This window comes from Sinocyclocheilus anshuiensis, unplaced genomic scaffold, assembly GCF_001515605.1.
Source record: "Sinocyclocheilus anshuiensis isolate Anshui unplaced genomic scaffold, SAMN03320099.WGS_v1.1 scaffold29, whole genome shotgun sequence".
Lineage (NCBI taxonomy): Eukaryota > Metazoa > Chordata > Actinopteri > Cypriniformes > Cyprinidae > Sinocyclocheilus > Sinocyclocheilus anshuiensis.
The window spans coordinates 823,292-836,933 of record NW_015539835.1 but is presented as its reverse complement, the minus strand read 5'-3'; the positions used below and the strand labels follow the sequence as shown (position 1 = coordinate 836,933).

At 35.7% G+C, this 13,642-nt stretch overlaps 2 protein-coding genes across 2 annotated transcripts in view; one reads left to right on the top strand and one right to left on the bottom strand.

Moving 5' to 3' along the window:
* The window catches only part of tprn (taperin), a 28,172-nt gene extending 24,148 nt beyond the window's left edge, over positions 1 to 4,024 (top strand). The window contains exons 2-4 of the mRNA XM_016480604.1: positions 995 to 1,193; positions 1,794 to 1,894; positions 2,891 to 4,024. Coding sequence (XP_016336090.1) covers positions 995 to 1,193; positions 1,794 to 1,894; positions 2,891 to 2,953 — 363 coding nt within the window. The 3' untranslated portion in view covers positions 2,954 to 4,024. The remainder of the gene's footprint in view (positions 1 to 994; positions 1,194 to 1,793; positions 1,895 to 2,890) is intronic.
* A 2,836-nt stretch (positions 4,025 to 6,860) lies between these two features.
* ssna1 (Sjogren syndrome nuclear autoantigen 1) lies at positions 6,861 to 13,620 on the bottom strand. Its single transcript, XM_016480603.1, has 3 exons — positions 13,311 to 13,620; positions 11,628 to 11,827; positions 6,861 to 7,147 (listed from the first exon to the last, which is right to left on the bottom strand). The coding sequence occupies exons 1-3, from the start codon at positions 13,360 to 13,362 to the stop codon at positions 7,052 to 7,054; spliced, it is 348 nt and encodes a 115-aa protein (XP_016336089.1). The 5' UTR covers positions 13,363 to 13,620; the 3' UTR covers positions 6,861 to 7,051.
* Positions 13,621 to 13,642: the final 22 nt, after the last annotated feature.

Sequence of the window (13,642 nt, the reverse complement as noted above, 5' to 3'; positions counted from 1 at the left end):
AAAAAAAAAAAAAAAAAAAAAAGCAGCAACAAGCAGCTTTGTCATAATTATAGCAAAAATGCTGGCTTCTTTAACAACTATGTACTTACAGATGTAATTACATGCAGTATTTTTTTTTTTTTTAATACAAGTACAACATGCATGTACACAATAAGTGCATTGTATCAGATGATTAATTTAAATGTTAGTTAGTACATAATATGAATATGGTGATCATTCAGTGCCATCATGTTATATTTGAAAGTATCATGATGCTTTGCCACCTTCACATTACTTCCTTAAGGGTCCTTTTAGTTCATTTGAGTTTCCCAGCATTGATTTGTGTGTCAGCATTTATGACCATGACTGACTTTGATTATCACGCATCATCAAAACCGGTAAATATAAAAAAAAAAAACATAGTAAGGAGTGAGAAACAAATAAAGCAATAAGGAAACTTTGTTGTCTTTTAATGCTTAATTTTTGCCCCACCATTTCCTTTTTATTTGCATTATGTGAATAGTTAAAAAATGTCTCCATAGATTCCTTGTGTAGATAAATATCAAGTGCACAGGCCTAGTAAAGTTTTGCTAAACAAATGTTTGTTTTGGTCAGGACCCGCCATTCTGCCATAGTGCCATAAACAAGTTTGGACACACCTCATACTTCGTTATTACTATTTCCCACATTTCAGATTCATTTTCATTTAAAATAATGGAATTGTGATCATTATTTAGTGACAAATCAAAACTACTCTATCTTATCTTCTTCAAAGTTGCCTAGTTTGCCTAAATCACTACTCTCACTGCTCACTGATCTTGGCTTCTTTTAAACAACTTCATGATGTACATTCTAGGATCCATTTAAATAGTATCGAAAGAGTTCACATGTATGCTGGACACTTCCTTAACTATCCTCTCCAACTCTGGAAATCTGCAGAGCATTTGCAGATTCCATGCAGGTCTGTTTATAATTGCTGTGAAAGCTAACAAACTGTCCTCTGATTCCACCACAGCTGAAAATATCCTTCAACGAGTCCAGCCTGCAGAGCACTTTCGATTACCCATCGGAGAGCAGTGTGTGGGACAGTGGAGAGGACGAGGAGGAAGGAGAAGAAAAAGAAGGAGAAGATGATGGAGGGCTCATTGCAGGGAGGATAAGCATCCCTCGCGCCAGCTACACCAGCTCACACACTCACTCCAACAACACCACTGGTGAGTAAGACGAGAAGGATGACAGGAAATGGATAGAATGAGAGGAAGGCACAGAAGCCACAGGAAATGGATCCAATTCACATACTATTTTTACACACTAAATAAATGCACTTTTTGTCCTATCTTTTGGGATGCAACTCTTAGAAGTCCAATGTTGACTAGTATGGAAATTGGGGTCTATTTCTTGTAGTCTTGCAGAAAATGATTCACTTTCTATATTTTAGTAATGCTTGTTATAATGGTTGAATTGATGATGGTGATTTATTGGAATGATTACAGCTGGTCAGTCATGAGGTGTTACATTTATTGCATTTGGGTAGTTGACAAATAACATGGACATAAACTTTTTTAATGTTAAAATGTATATAAATGTAAAGGGAAAATGTATATTAGAGATGTTATAATATTAAAATGTATATAATTGTAATGATATATAATTGATAATATAAATTATAAAAATGTATAATAAAATATAATGTTTTATTATTAATATTCTATTTTAATATATTATTTTCCTAATAATAAAATAATTTAAAGTATTTTTAAATGGAGTAGTTCTTCAGTCTGGATTGACATTAATGCCTTTCTTCTCATCCTCAGATCTTTCCAGTTACACACCCAAACACTCAGTGGAGTTTAACGCCTGGCAAGAACACAAGCTTGATGAGTCTGATACTTCACAGAGTACAGAGGAGGTTATGGTAAGAAATACGAATATGTACACAATTGTGGTGTAAAATGAGAAGAACATGATATTAGTTCCCGTCCATGTAAAATGAGGGCATTATGGGATCTCTGTGGAATTGCTTGCTAGTTGCTAGTGTTCTGGGTGTGTGATTTTTGGCCCAAGTGAAAATATCCCTCCCCCAATTCTCTGTGGCCTCTATGGGAATAGCACTGTCATTGAAATGCATGAGTGAGTCCCATCAGTTATTATTGTTGTTCTGTGTGTCTACAGAATTACAGGAGGCACTCTTAAAGTCACAATGGGTTACAGAGATAACCATACAAGCATTTAGGCACAACTGCAAACTAGAAAAACACTACCATTCAAAAGTTTGGGGTCAAGAAGATTTTTTTTTTTTCTAAAGAAATTACTTTTATTCAGCAAGGATGCATTACATTCATCAAAAGTGACAGTAAAGACATTTATGTTTCAAAAGATTTCTATTTCACACAAATGCTGATGTGTTTTTCAAAGAATTCTGAAAGTATCACAGTATTCACAGCAAATATTAACTGTGATAATAAGAAAAAATCCTTGAGTATAAAACCAACATATTAGAATGATTTCTGAAGGATCATGTGACACTGAAGACTGGTGTAATGACTCCTGAAAATGTAGCTTTACCATCACAACAATAAAGTACATTTTTAAATATTTTTATTTTAAAATAAAAAGCAGTTATTTTAAATTGTAATAAAATTCCCAATATTACTGTTTGATAAAAATTAATGCACATGTAATTTATTAATGCAAATAAAAATAAAAAATCTGCTCAACCATATAATTTTGAACTGCAATATGTAAAATATAGCCCTACAAACATTTTTGTTGTTGTTATAACATTTGTGTTATTGTCAGTTATTTTTGACCCAACTAATATTAGAATTGAGGTATTGATTACTGTATTTCCATTGTTCCAACGGTACAAGTTGTACATACTCTTTTTTTTGGGTTTGTTTTTGTTCACCAGCTGACGCCTGCTGATAGCTCCTCTCTGTCAGACTTCAGCAGTGAACCAGCGCTCTACTTCTAAACCTTCCAGATGTCTGGAAAATACGGGACCAACCGTTGCCTGCCTGCTAGCACCAGCCTGGATGCAAAGAAACAACTTTCAGAACAATGGGACCAGTAGCAACCAGCACGTAAACTTACATTCTGTATTCCATGTCTGTGCGCCATCATCCTCAACAGCAGGACTGTCCTCATAGCTGGTCCACGCAGCAGATGTATCACTCACATCCGCATGTGACCTCCTGTTGCCACCGATTGTGATTGTGATGGACTCTGTTAACATGGAAAATGGCTCAAATAGCCATTCCACTCTTGAATTTCACTCTTTCATCACATACTTGCTCTTTGTATGTAATCCTCACCTCATGAAAGTGACCAAATTTCTAAAAGAGAGAAAGATGAAAGACTGTCCTTAAAATAGAGAAGGAAACTTGAGTGGGTGTAATGGGACTCCAGAAAGAGGACAATAAGAGGGTGAAGCAACAAAAAATGAAATGAGTGACTTGTTTATGTATGACTGGTAAAAGGGTGCCACAATCCTTGTTCTTTGTGATGTTTTTGTATGTGCATGTGTAGGTCTGTATTGACATGACTCCCAAACTATAGAAGTCCTCCACTTTAGTTTCATTTGTATGCCTGTGTTTCGTTCAAGGTAGTCATTTTTGATGCACAGACCGATATATACTATACAGCTGAAATACTAACAATATGTTATTCTAGATCAGTTTTATAGAGCAGCTCTTAATTGGTGAGCTGGCAAGCTCATTGATTTTTTTTTGTGCTTTTTTCATGGTAATAGAATTTATTAATCACTCAACATTTTATTCATAATTGGTCATCATTTGGATCACACATGCAAACATAAATGCAGTGAAGACATGCCCAGGTTACATTTCACCCCAAACTAAAAAATAGAAAATATATTTTGCTTAAAATTAAGGCTGTTATTAGAACCACCATTGTGACATTTTTGTTATTACATTTAAACATGTTTCCTTCCTACGTTCTCATTTTTATAATGCATGTGAGTTTTCTCCCCCATTATTATTATAATCTAGTGTTTTTACACAAAAAAATACTGCAGTGCATAATTGAAATACAGTTTTTATTGTATTATTAAATAATTTTTCACATGATGGTAATGATAACTTCTGTGGAATGGGTTTTGCCTAATTATTCACCCTCTAATACTGTTTAAGAAAAATATAATACATTATATTTATTTATTTATTCCTTTGCTTTTGGAGTGAAATATGACCTGGAAGTGTTCTTGACAGAGATTTATGCTGTGCGAAATTGCAGTAGCATTGACCTTCATGTATTTTAGTATGTCAGTTTAAGCAGTTTGTCAATAACTGTGCTTAAAGGGTTAGTTTACCCCAAATTTTTTGTCATTAATTACACACCATCATGTTACCTTAATTTTATAAAGCTACGAGAATACTTTTTGTGCACAAAAGAAAAAAAAAAAAAACACTTTATTCAACAATTAGTCTCCTCCTAGCCCCCTAGCGCCATTTTGGAGAGTATCCACTGAACGTAAATTGCGTATGCTGTTTTGTGTCAGCTGCGCCACGCGGATACGTTGTTTTCATTCAAATCAAAACGTAAACAGCATATTGCGGTCTATGGGAGGGTCAGAGAGCTCTCAGATTCCATCCAAAATATCTTAATTTGTGTTCCGACGATGAACGGCAGTCTTACAGGTTTAGAACGACATGAGGGGGAGTAAATAATGACAGAATTTTCATTTTTGGGTGAACTATCCCTTTAAGTTTATATAATTATGTGTTTTGGACTGGACATTCTTACAGTACGAATGGGGAGCGGTCAGTTTTAGTTATGAAGGAAACATTATTTTGTGGGTTTGTGAGTGAGCACGCTGTATGCATGGGCTGTGTGTGTGTGTGCGAAACATGAAGACTACATACACACAATGCCAACTGACTTGAGTGTGTCAGATCTGTTAAATGGCTAAGGTGTATTTGCTCACGTATTCTCCACAGCCTCTCCGACCAGTATTGATGTATAGTTTGTACTCTCCAGGTTGAAGTTTTCATAATTTATTTCATGCATCTTTTATCACTTTTTCATATTTTTAGTCACAGGGCAAACAGTAGCAACGATCTGCTTTGGGATAGTTTTTTTAAATATATATATTTGACATCATGTACAAAGTTACATGAGTGTTGCTAGGACAGCTTACATCTTAGTCCTGTGCTTTTGTATTCATTCATTTGCACTGTTTTGTTTTTGCTTTATTTTGCACCATACGCAGCTCTTGGTTGGAATAATGCCTTTTAGGAATTACTTTCATATTGTAATTTATTTCACAAAAATGTATGTGTCCATTAAGAGCATAACATCGACTTGAAGCACCAGCTTTTCAGCTCAAAACTGCTGATCAACATTTTCTGCCCATTTTCTTTAAGACACTGGCTTTGTTCACACTGTACACAATTCTGAATATCTGTGCTGTTATGGTGAAGAAGTTGGATCCATTTGTTCAAACAGTGTAGTCAATATCTGTTTATATCTACATCAGTTGCCATAAACTTAACCATTGGCATCTGCTTGTGGATGTCAGGAGTTGATTGTTCTTATTCTGAAAGTAATGAATTTGGATCCAGTTCAAACAGTGTAGTCTGTATCTGGTATATTTACATCAGTTGCCACTGATGTCAGCTTGTGGATGTCAGGTTTTTATTGTTCTTTTAACAAAAATCTTACATTAAATGTTTTTTTTTTTCCCCCCAGACAAATAACTAAACAATGCACTGCCATTCAAATGTTTGGGGTCAGTAAGATTTGTTTTTTTTTTTGTAATACATTTATTCAGCAAGGATGCAAAAAAAAAGAGAGCAAAATTGACAGTAAAGACTTTCACGATGTTACTAAAATTTCTATTTAAAAAAAATCTTTTGAACTTTCTATTCCTCAGGGAATACTGAAAAGGGTTTACAGTTAACAGAAAATGTTACTCGAGAAGCATATTGGATTTTTTTCTGAAGGACTATGTAACACTGAAGACTGGACTAATGGCTGCTGAAATGTAGTTTTACCATCATAGGAATAAATAGAAAAAGAAAATATAGAATACAATAGAAAATTATTTTAGGTTGTAATATTTCACAGTATTACTGTTTTTACTGTATTTTTGATCAAATTCAGCATTGGTGAGCATGAGAGACATCTTGCAAAAACATGAATATCTTACTGACAGTTTGTATTTTGAGTCTTTTTGTTTGTTTTTTGAGTTTTTTTTTTTTTTTTTTTTGAATGGTAGTGTATTTGTGTGAGGGGAAAACAAAACTTTTTTGCTGCCTGTCTGAACAAAGCCTTTGAACCTGTGTTTTTATATATCACATAATTAAGGGCAAATTTTATTTAAGAGAATGTTGAAATAAGGCTATTTCACCAAGTGTTAGAATTCCGCCAAGTCTTACTGTACATTCTAGTTCAGTACATCACTCTAGCACTCGGCTTATCATCCCAGTCTACAGCAGATCCTCCAGATATTCTTTGCAAACATTAAATATTCTTGAGGGATGTATATTAGACATTCAGAGGGTTGGGAACTATTGCTTTTGTGTCTTACAAAATGTAATGCCACTTCAAGTGCTTCATTAGTTCCTGTAACTCTAATCAAGCTGCTCATTGCTCTGGTGGTTAATGTACTGTATGTCAAAACTTTTCCTCATCCTTTCTGTTTCTTCATCAAGAGTATATTAAATGTACAATTTGGTTTTGATGAATTTAGAGGGGAAAAAATGTCAAACAAAGAAATGTTCAATAAACAATTGAAAGCTATAAGGTGTTCACAATTTATATTGGGGATAATATTTACATACAGGAATTCCCTTTAAAAAAAATCACAACTTATCTTTATTAAAACATTACATTTAAATAAAAGCATTATATTAAACACTAATCCATATCAAAACATTACAAACCTTTACATTACATACAGAACTTCCAAATAGGAATGAGTTGTGTGATGATTACAAGAGGGGATGCTGGTAAAGATGAAAGAGAAGAAGTGAGAGAGGAGATTAATGGAATATAGTCATAGATAGATGATAGATGGGAGAAGATAGATAGATGGAACATTCTGCATTATTCAATGATCTTTGCTGCTTCTTGGTTCAGTGGCTTTGGTCAGATTCCCCGTTTCCTTCTTCAAAACACTCAAAAGTGTCTGAGAGCTTTCAAGAATCTGAGACAGAGAGGAGAGGTTTAGTCAAACCATAATGACAGACAAAAAAAAGAGAGACTAAAGTTCAGAAAAGTTTAGCAAATGCTATAAAAATTCAATTTAAACATAACCGAACCACATAATAATAATAAAAATAAAATTGTGTAATTAACCTCTGCATCAATTTTGACTAGGGATGTAACGATTCACTCAACTCACGATTCGATTCGATTCACGATTGTTTTTTTACAAAATGAGATTTAAGACAAATTATAAATTAAATGTGTCCTTTTATTATTGCTTGGACAAAATGCTGCACGTTTCTTCGTGAAATTGAAATATAACACTATAATAATATACTAATATAGCACTTGCATATTATTGCTCTTTTGTTGGTTTTGATTGCTTCTATTGTCCTCATTTGTTAGTTGCTTTGGATAAAAGCGCCTGCTAAATAACAAAATTTTAATATAATGTAAATGTATATAACAAAACTAAATAGAAATTTTAAAACCAAATAATAGTTTTGGCACGATTCTTTTAAAACGCGCATGCAAATTTAATTTACGCTTACAGTCTTATGTACACTTCCACAACTCTCACCCTGCGTATGCAAATCTTTTTGATGTCATTCTACCTTCATACATTTTGACATAATTTTGTATGTATTTAGCCGTTTAAGCGCAATAAGGCGCAACACAACTTCATTCTGTAGACGCACACTCTCAGATGCGGCTCTATGTGTGCGCTTTGGGTGTGAGCTTACAGAAAGGGGTCTCACAGAGAGCGCGCAAGTACTGAATTGAGCACTTGAATGCTTAAAATGGTAAAACTCAAAAGCACGTGCAAATGATACATTCCGTCATCTGTCCCGAGCGTCTTTCACGCTGATATACTTGCAGGAATTTCCCGCGTTACAAGTGCGGAAACTGCGGGAATCAGAAGAATTCTGAGCAATCCCGCACCGAAATTCAAGCCCTGCTTATTAAGGAAGGTTTCTGTCAAACAAATTAATAGTATTAAAAGGGCAGCTTTATTGTTGAACAGCTCACAGGTATGTGAAGCTGCTGGTGTAACAATGGATATTTTTAATAGCTGTCCTTTAAATACAATTAATTTGTTAGGGGCCAAAGAAAACGACGTCCACGATGGCGGAAGGGATCACCCCTATTGTATCCGTTAGTTCCATTTTGAGCATTCACTCAAAATTGCGAAGCATTCGCTGTGGAAACTCCCCTTCTCTGAAATTCCTGAAACCTTATAGGATAACGTCAGTAAAATAAACTGGCCAATTGTTGCTAATTATGCAAATCACATGCAAATACTGACAAGCCTTAGGGCAGTATATAATGTGGTCAAAGCGACAATTGTCTCAGAATCTTCTCCGTCATGCTGCCATCATCGAAGATGATTAAAGGGATAATCTTTAATCTATATGTAATCTAAATGTTAAAGGGATAGTTCACCCAAAAATGAAAATTGTCATAATTTATTCAAGTTTTTCCAAATTCGATCCTTGATTCAAATTTCTCATAAGCTTAAAGGGGTCATATGATGCTTTTTTAAAGATCATTATTTTGTGTATTTGGTGTAACAGAATATGTTGACATGCTTTAATGTTCAAAAAACACATTATTTTTCAAATACTGTACATTATTGTAGGTCCTCTATGCCCCGCCTCTCTCAAACGCTTAGTTTTCTACAAAGTCCCTCCTTCCGACAAGCGCAGTCTGCTCTGATTGGCCAGCTGACCCAATGCATTGTGATTGGCCGAACACCGCAAGCACTCGCCGGAAATGTAACGCCCCTTACCATAATCGCGAGCTTCATCTTTCAAAATAATGTAAAGACAGTAAATAATGTCATTAGTTTTACCATCAGTTCAAGCCCGAAAGGGGAACAGAGTCGCGTGACAGACACAGTGATGAAGCTGGTATGTTTGCAGTACACAAGCCACGGTCACAAGACAGCTGACTACTGTGATGTGTGACCCTGTCTCTCTCTCTCTCTCACACACACACACACACACCTTTGGTTTTGAGACTTTAGTCTTTGCAACTTCAGGGATCTTATCTATGCACAATCAGCTTGTAACACTCCAAAGAGAAAGGAAAACTTGAAATCGCATCATAAGACCCCTTTAATTGATTTAGTCTAAAGAGAGAATTAATGATTATTTTTGTTTGAAGACTACATATCAAATAGCTACCAAAATAAATGTTGGTAACTGCAGTTTGGCTAAAAGTAATGACTAAAAGTTGACAAAAATGCAATGACTTTTCGTCGACTGAAACTAGACTAAAACTATGAAAGACTCAAATGACTAAAATGTGACTAAGACTAATAAGCATTTTCGTCTCAAGATAAAGACTAAGACTAAATCAAAAATGCCTGTCAAAATTAACACTGATCCGAAGGACGGTGTCTTTTACAGTACAGTGTCCCCATCACTATACAGACCACAGGGTGAGCACCCCCTGCTGGTCTCACTAACACCTCTTCCAGCAGCAACCTAGTTTTCCCAGGTCTCCCATCCAGGTACTGACTAGGCTCAACCCTGCTTAGCTTCAGTGGGTAACTAGTCTTGGGCTACAGGGTGATATGGCTATGGCAAATTAATAAGTCGTAGGAACGAATTCTTAATTCATAGCCACAAAATCTTTCAAATTCTCGCATGTTTACCACAGTAAGAGATGCGAAAACAGGGATTAAAAGGGAATGACAAGAAAACAAGCCTGCGAAGTTAGAGGTCGAGACGGTTAGGATTTGGGAAAAGAAACAATAAATATTATTAAACTCGTGGAAAGTCGTGACCAACCCGCAAAACAGAACACAAAGCCTTGTATGGGTTAATTTAAATTTATGGGCTCGAACGGCATGAATCGAAAAGCATGGTCACGATGTAACATTTGCCTGCTAACCAATTATTTCTCATAAAAAACTAAGCTTTGTACCTCACTTGTGTCATAATACTTACATAAAAATATTTAATGTGAGCAACAGTGTGTTTTGCCGTAGCAACTCCAGTGGAAGCGGTTCACTGACAGCGCAGCACAGCCCCACGCGCTGTTCTTACGTTTGGTATCATTTTAAATATCGATAATGTCAACTGCAAACATTGCGATTGTGTTTTAAAATACAACAACGAGCTCCATGAAACCATTTAAAAAGGCACATTCAGTGGTCTCCGTGAGAGGATATGGAACAGCCAACAAAGTAAAATGATCCCAAATGTAACTACGGCGCTCTCTCTTCATTTTATAAAATGATCATTATCACATCTATTAATTTTACAATTCTGCTACTAGCCTTTTATTTAGACTAAAAATCCCTTTCATTCAGGTGAGGAAGCTGGCGTTTTGAATGGCATTTGCACATCCTGTCATGCCGGTGACTATATGCCACTGCAATAGACGCAGCATTATAAAGGTTAGCGATTAATCAGTTAATTGATCGTCAATTTAAACGACAATCGTTCATGGGAATGATCGAAAACTGACATCCCTAGTACACACTGCAAATTTTCAGGAGTGACAACTACATTTAAATATGGGAGCGAATCCCTAAATTATCATTTTGTGTGTGAGAGAGAACTTACTCTTGAAATTTCGATGATTGACATGTTTTGCTATCTCATGTGTTTGGTATCCCCTATTTTTGACAAAAGTAATATTACAGCAACCAAAGACTTATGTTTGCTGATTTCACACCGTCGTGATTTGTTTATGTTTAGAACATGGGTGTCCAATCCTAATTAAACACACCTGAACACACATACCTGGCATACTAGAAACTTCCAGGCAGGTGTGTTGAGGCAAGCTGGAGCTAAACTCTGCAGGACAGTGGCCCTCTAGGACCGAGTATGGACACCTCTGATTTAGAAGGATTGCCATGTCCACTTATTATAAGCAATGCTTATTAAGCATCTTTTGGACTTGTTTAGGCCGGCTCAAAAAGCGATCCATATTATGGAGATAAAGTAGGCAGGTGCAGGTTGTGATAATTTGGTATGCTGCTTATTTCCAAGATAACACATTTGGATTTCATTTTTATTATGGGCTTGTTCTTATTTGCCTTTTTTTATAGCAAGATCTGGTAACACTGAATTAAGAAGTACCTCCTTCCCTGTGTGTGGTTGTCGCTACCATAAATTACTGAACTGTGTGTGTACAGAACAGGATTAAGCACTAAAAGGTAAACTGACAACCAAATTTAGCTGCAGTGTATACGCCACCATTATCATCATGCTTATCCAACTAACATTAGTATTGTGTCAATTTTAAGTAATTCACTTAATTAATTTTATAAATGTTGTATAAGTTTCATTTAAGATATATGGTTATGAAAAAGCATTTTTTTAAAAAGATATAATAATATTCAAATCCTCTCCCACTTTGAAGTTCTCACCTGTGCAACATTAATAAAGCTAGTTGCTGGTATTTCTGGTCCCTTCCAGTGAGGAGAACATGAAATATTAAAAACAGGTTGACCGTGTCCTTACCTTCATGTACGCAGCCTCGGTCTCTGCGATGGTGCGGTCAAAGTCAGCGCGGGCAGCAAGGCGGCGTGCCAGGCTCTCGTTCACACGACTCAGCTTCTCTGTTAGCACACGGATATCATGCTGCAGACGAGTTTTCTCTGCTTCCTCCTGCTGGATCAGCCGGTTCAGCTCTTCTCTTTTAGAACACAGTTCCTCTATGCCTGAGAAAGACAAGGAGGATGAAATGGGACACTTCCTAAAATAAATTAAAAGGCAGCTTCAGGCACATGCCGAAAATATGTTTCAGTAGTGTTTTCCTTGTGTTTCTTTACATTCATGTTGTGATAGCTGAAAGGGAGTGTGTATAAGTTGCAGATGAGAGCGTGGTCAGCAGTTCCTCCTACTAATTAGAGCAATAATGTGCAGAACTTTATCAAACACTGATTCAAGCAGTCAGGTCACTATGTGAATTCTAATGCATCACACCATGTTCAATGATTGTGAAACAAATGTATTGATGGACTGGCCATCTGTCAAGTGTGTTTCCCCAACTTACCCTATTTTGTGTGTGTGTGTGTGTGTGCACCTGTGAAAAGAACAGCATTTATTCAAAATAGAATTGTAACAATATACACTCCACCATTCAAAAGTTTGGGGTCAGCATTTTTTTCCCAATAAATTAATACTTTTATTCAGCAAGGATGTTAAAGTGATAGTAAAAACATATATTGTTACAAAATATTTATATTTTGAATAAATGCTGTTCTTTTGCACTTTTATTCATCAAAAAAATCCTCAAAAAAATATCACAGGTTCAAAAAATAATAAATAAAATTAAGTGGCATAACTGTTTCCAACACTGATAATAAATCAGCATATTAGAATGATTTCTGAAGTATCATGTGACACTGAAGACTGGAGTAATGGCTTCTGAAAATTCTGCTTTGCCTCCACAGTGATAAATTATATTTTAAAATATATATAAAAAAAGAGAAGTTATTTTAAATTGTAAAAATTATATGAGTTTTTTTGCTGTATTTTTGCAATAATAATAATAATAATAATAATAAATACAGCTTTCATGCGCATGAGACTTCTTTATTAAAACAATGTCAAATACAAATACTTCTTGTACTAAGACAAATAGCATAAGAACACTTTTTTCAAAGAGGATTTTTATTTATTTTAGCGAATTCCTTTTAAATCTTTAAACTAGAACAGATATAAAACAGATATCATGTTCATAGTTCTTGTGATGAACTACACCTGTGGTTACTCTGCTGGGAACCTGTGTCAACTTCGAAGGAGAACTGACTTATTTAATGCAATGACACTGACATACACGTGTCCAAATTCTTCTTGAAACCACTGAATGTTATTTAATGAATTCCTTGCGTTTCTCCAGAAGCTTCAAAGGACATCATATTGATGTCTCTTACAAAAACACACGTCTTCTTTGCAATCAATTGGTTATTAAAGCTGTTCTTTCAGGGAAAGAAGAAAGGCACAGGTTGATAGGTGTCACACTAGTCTTCTAATCACTTCTAAGCTTGTATAATGACTACAAATGTCAAGGTAGACTAGCTGCATTCAAGTTTCTTCTACCCATGACAAGTACATGCAACTAGAAGAAAAACATATAAAAAAGAAAATCTATGCTCCCCCTGACAGCAAAATGAAACGTCTTGGTCGATGGCTACTTACACTTGACAAGCTCATTGTTGTAGGTTTGCAGTGCAGCTCCTTGCTGGGTCATTCTGATTAGCAGGCTAGCTCGCTAACTACAAGAAAAGCCTGCCTGCACTGGTTTAATCACAAAAAAGCGTTTCATGCAGCTTAGCAGTGAAGTCTGTTAACTTGTTGCACCTTCTGAGTCAGATTAATGCTTTAATTAGCAAGCCACGAATTTACCGGGCGTTAAATCGTACACATCTGCGAGGGGAGTAACTTTAAAGAAAACATTCCAGAAGCGGTTAAGTCAAGTCTCCCCCCTGTTTCCCTGGGAACGATTAAGAAGCGCCACCACGACGGTTTCC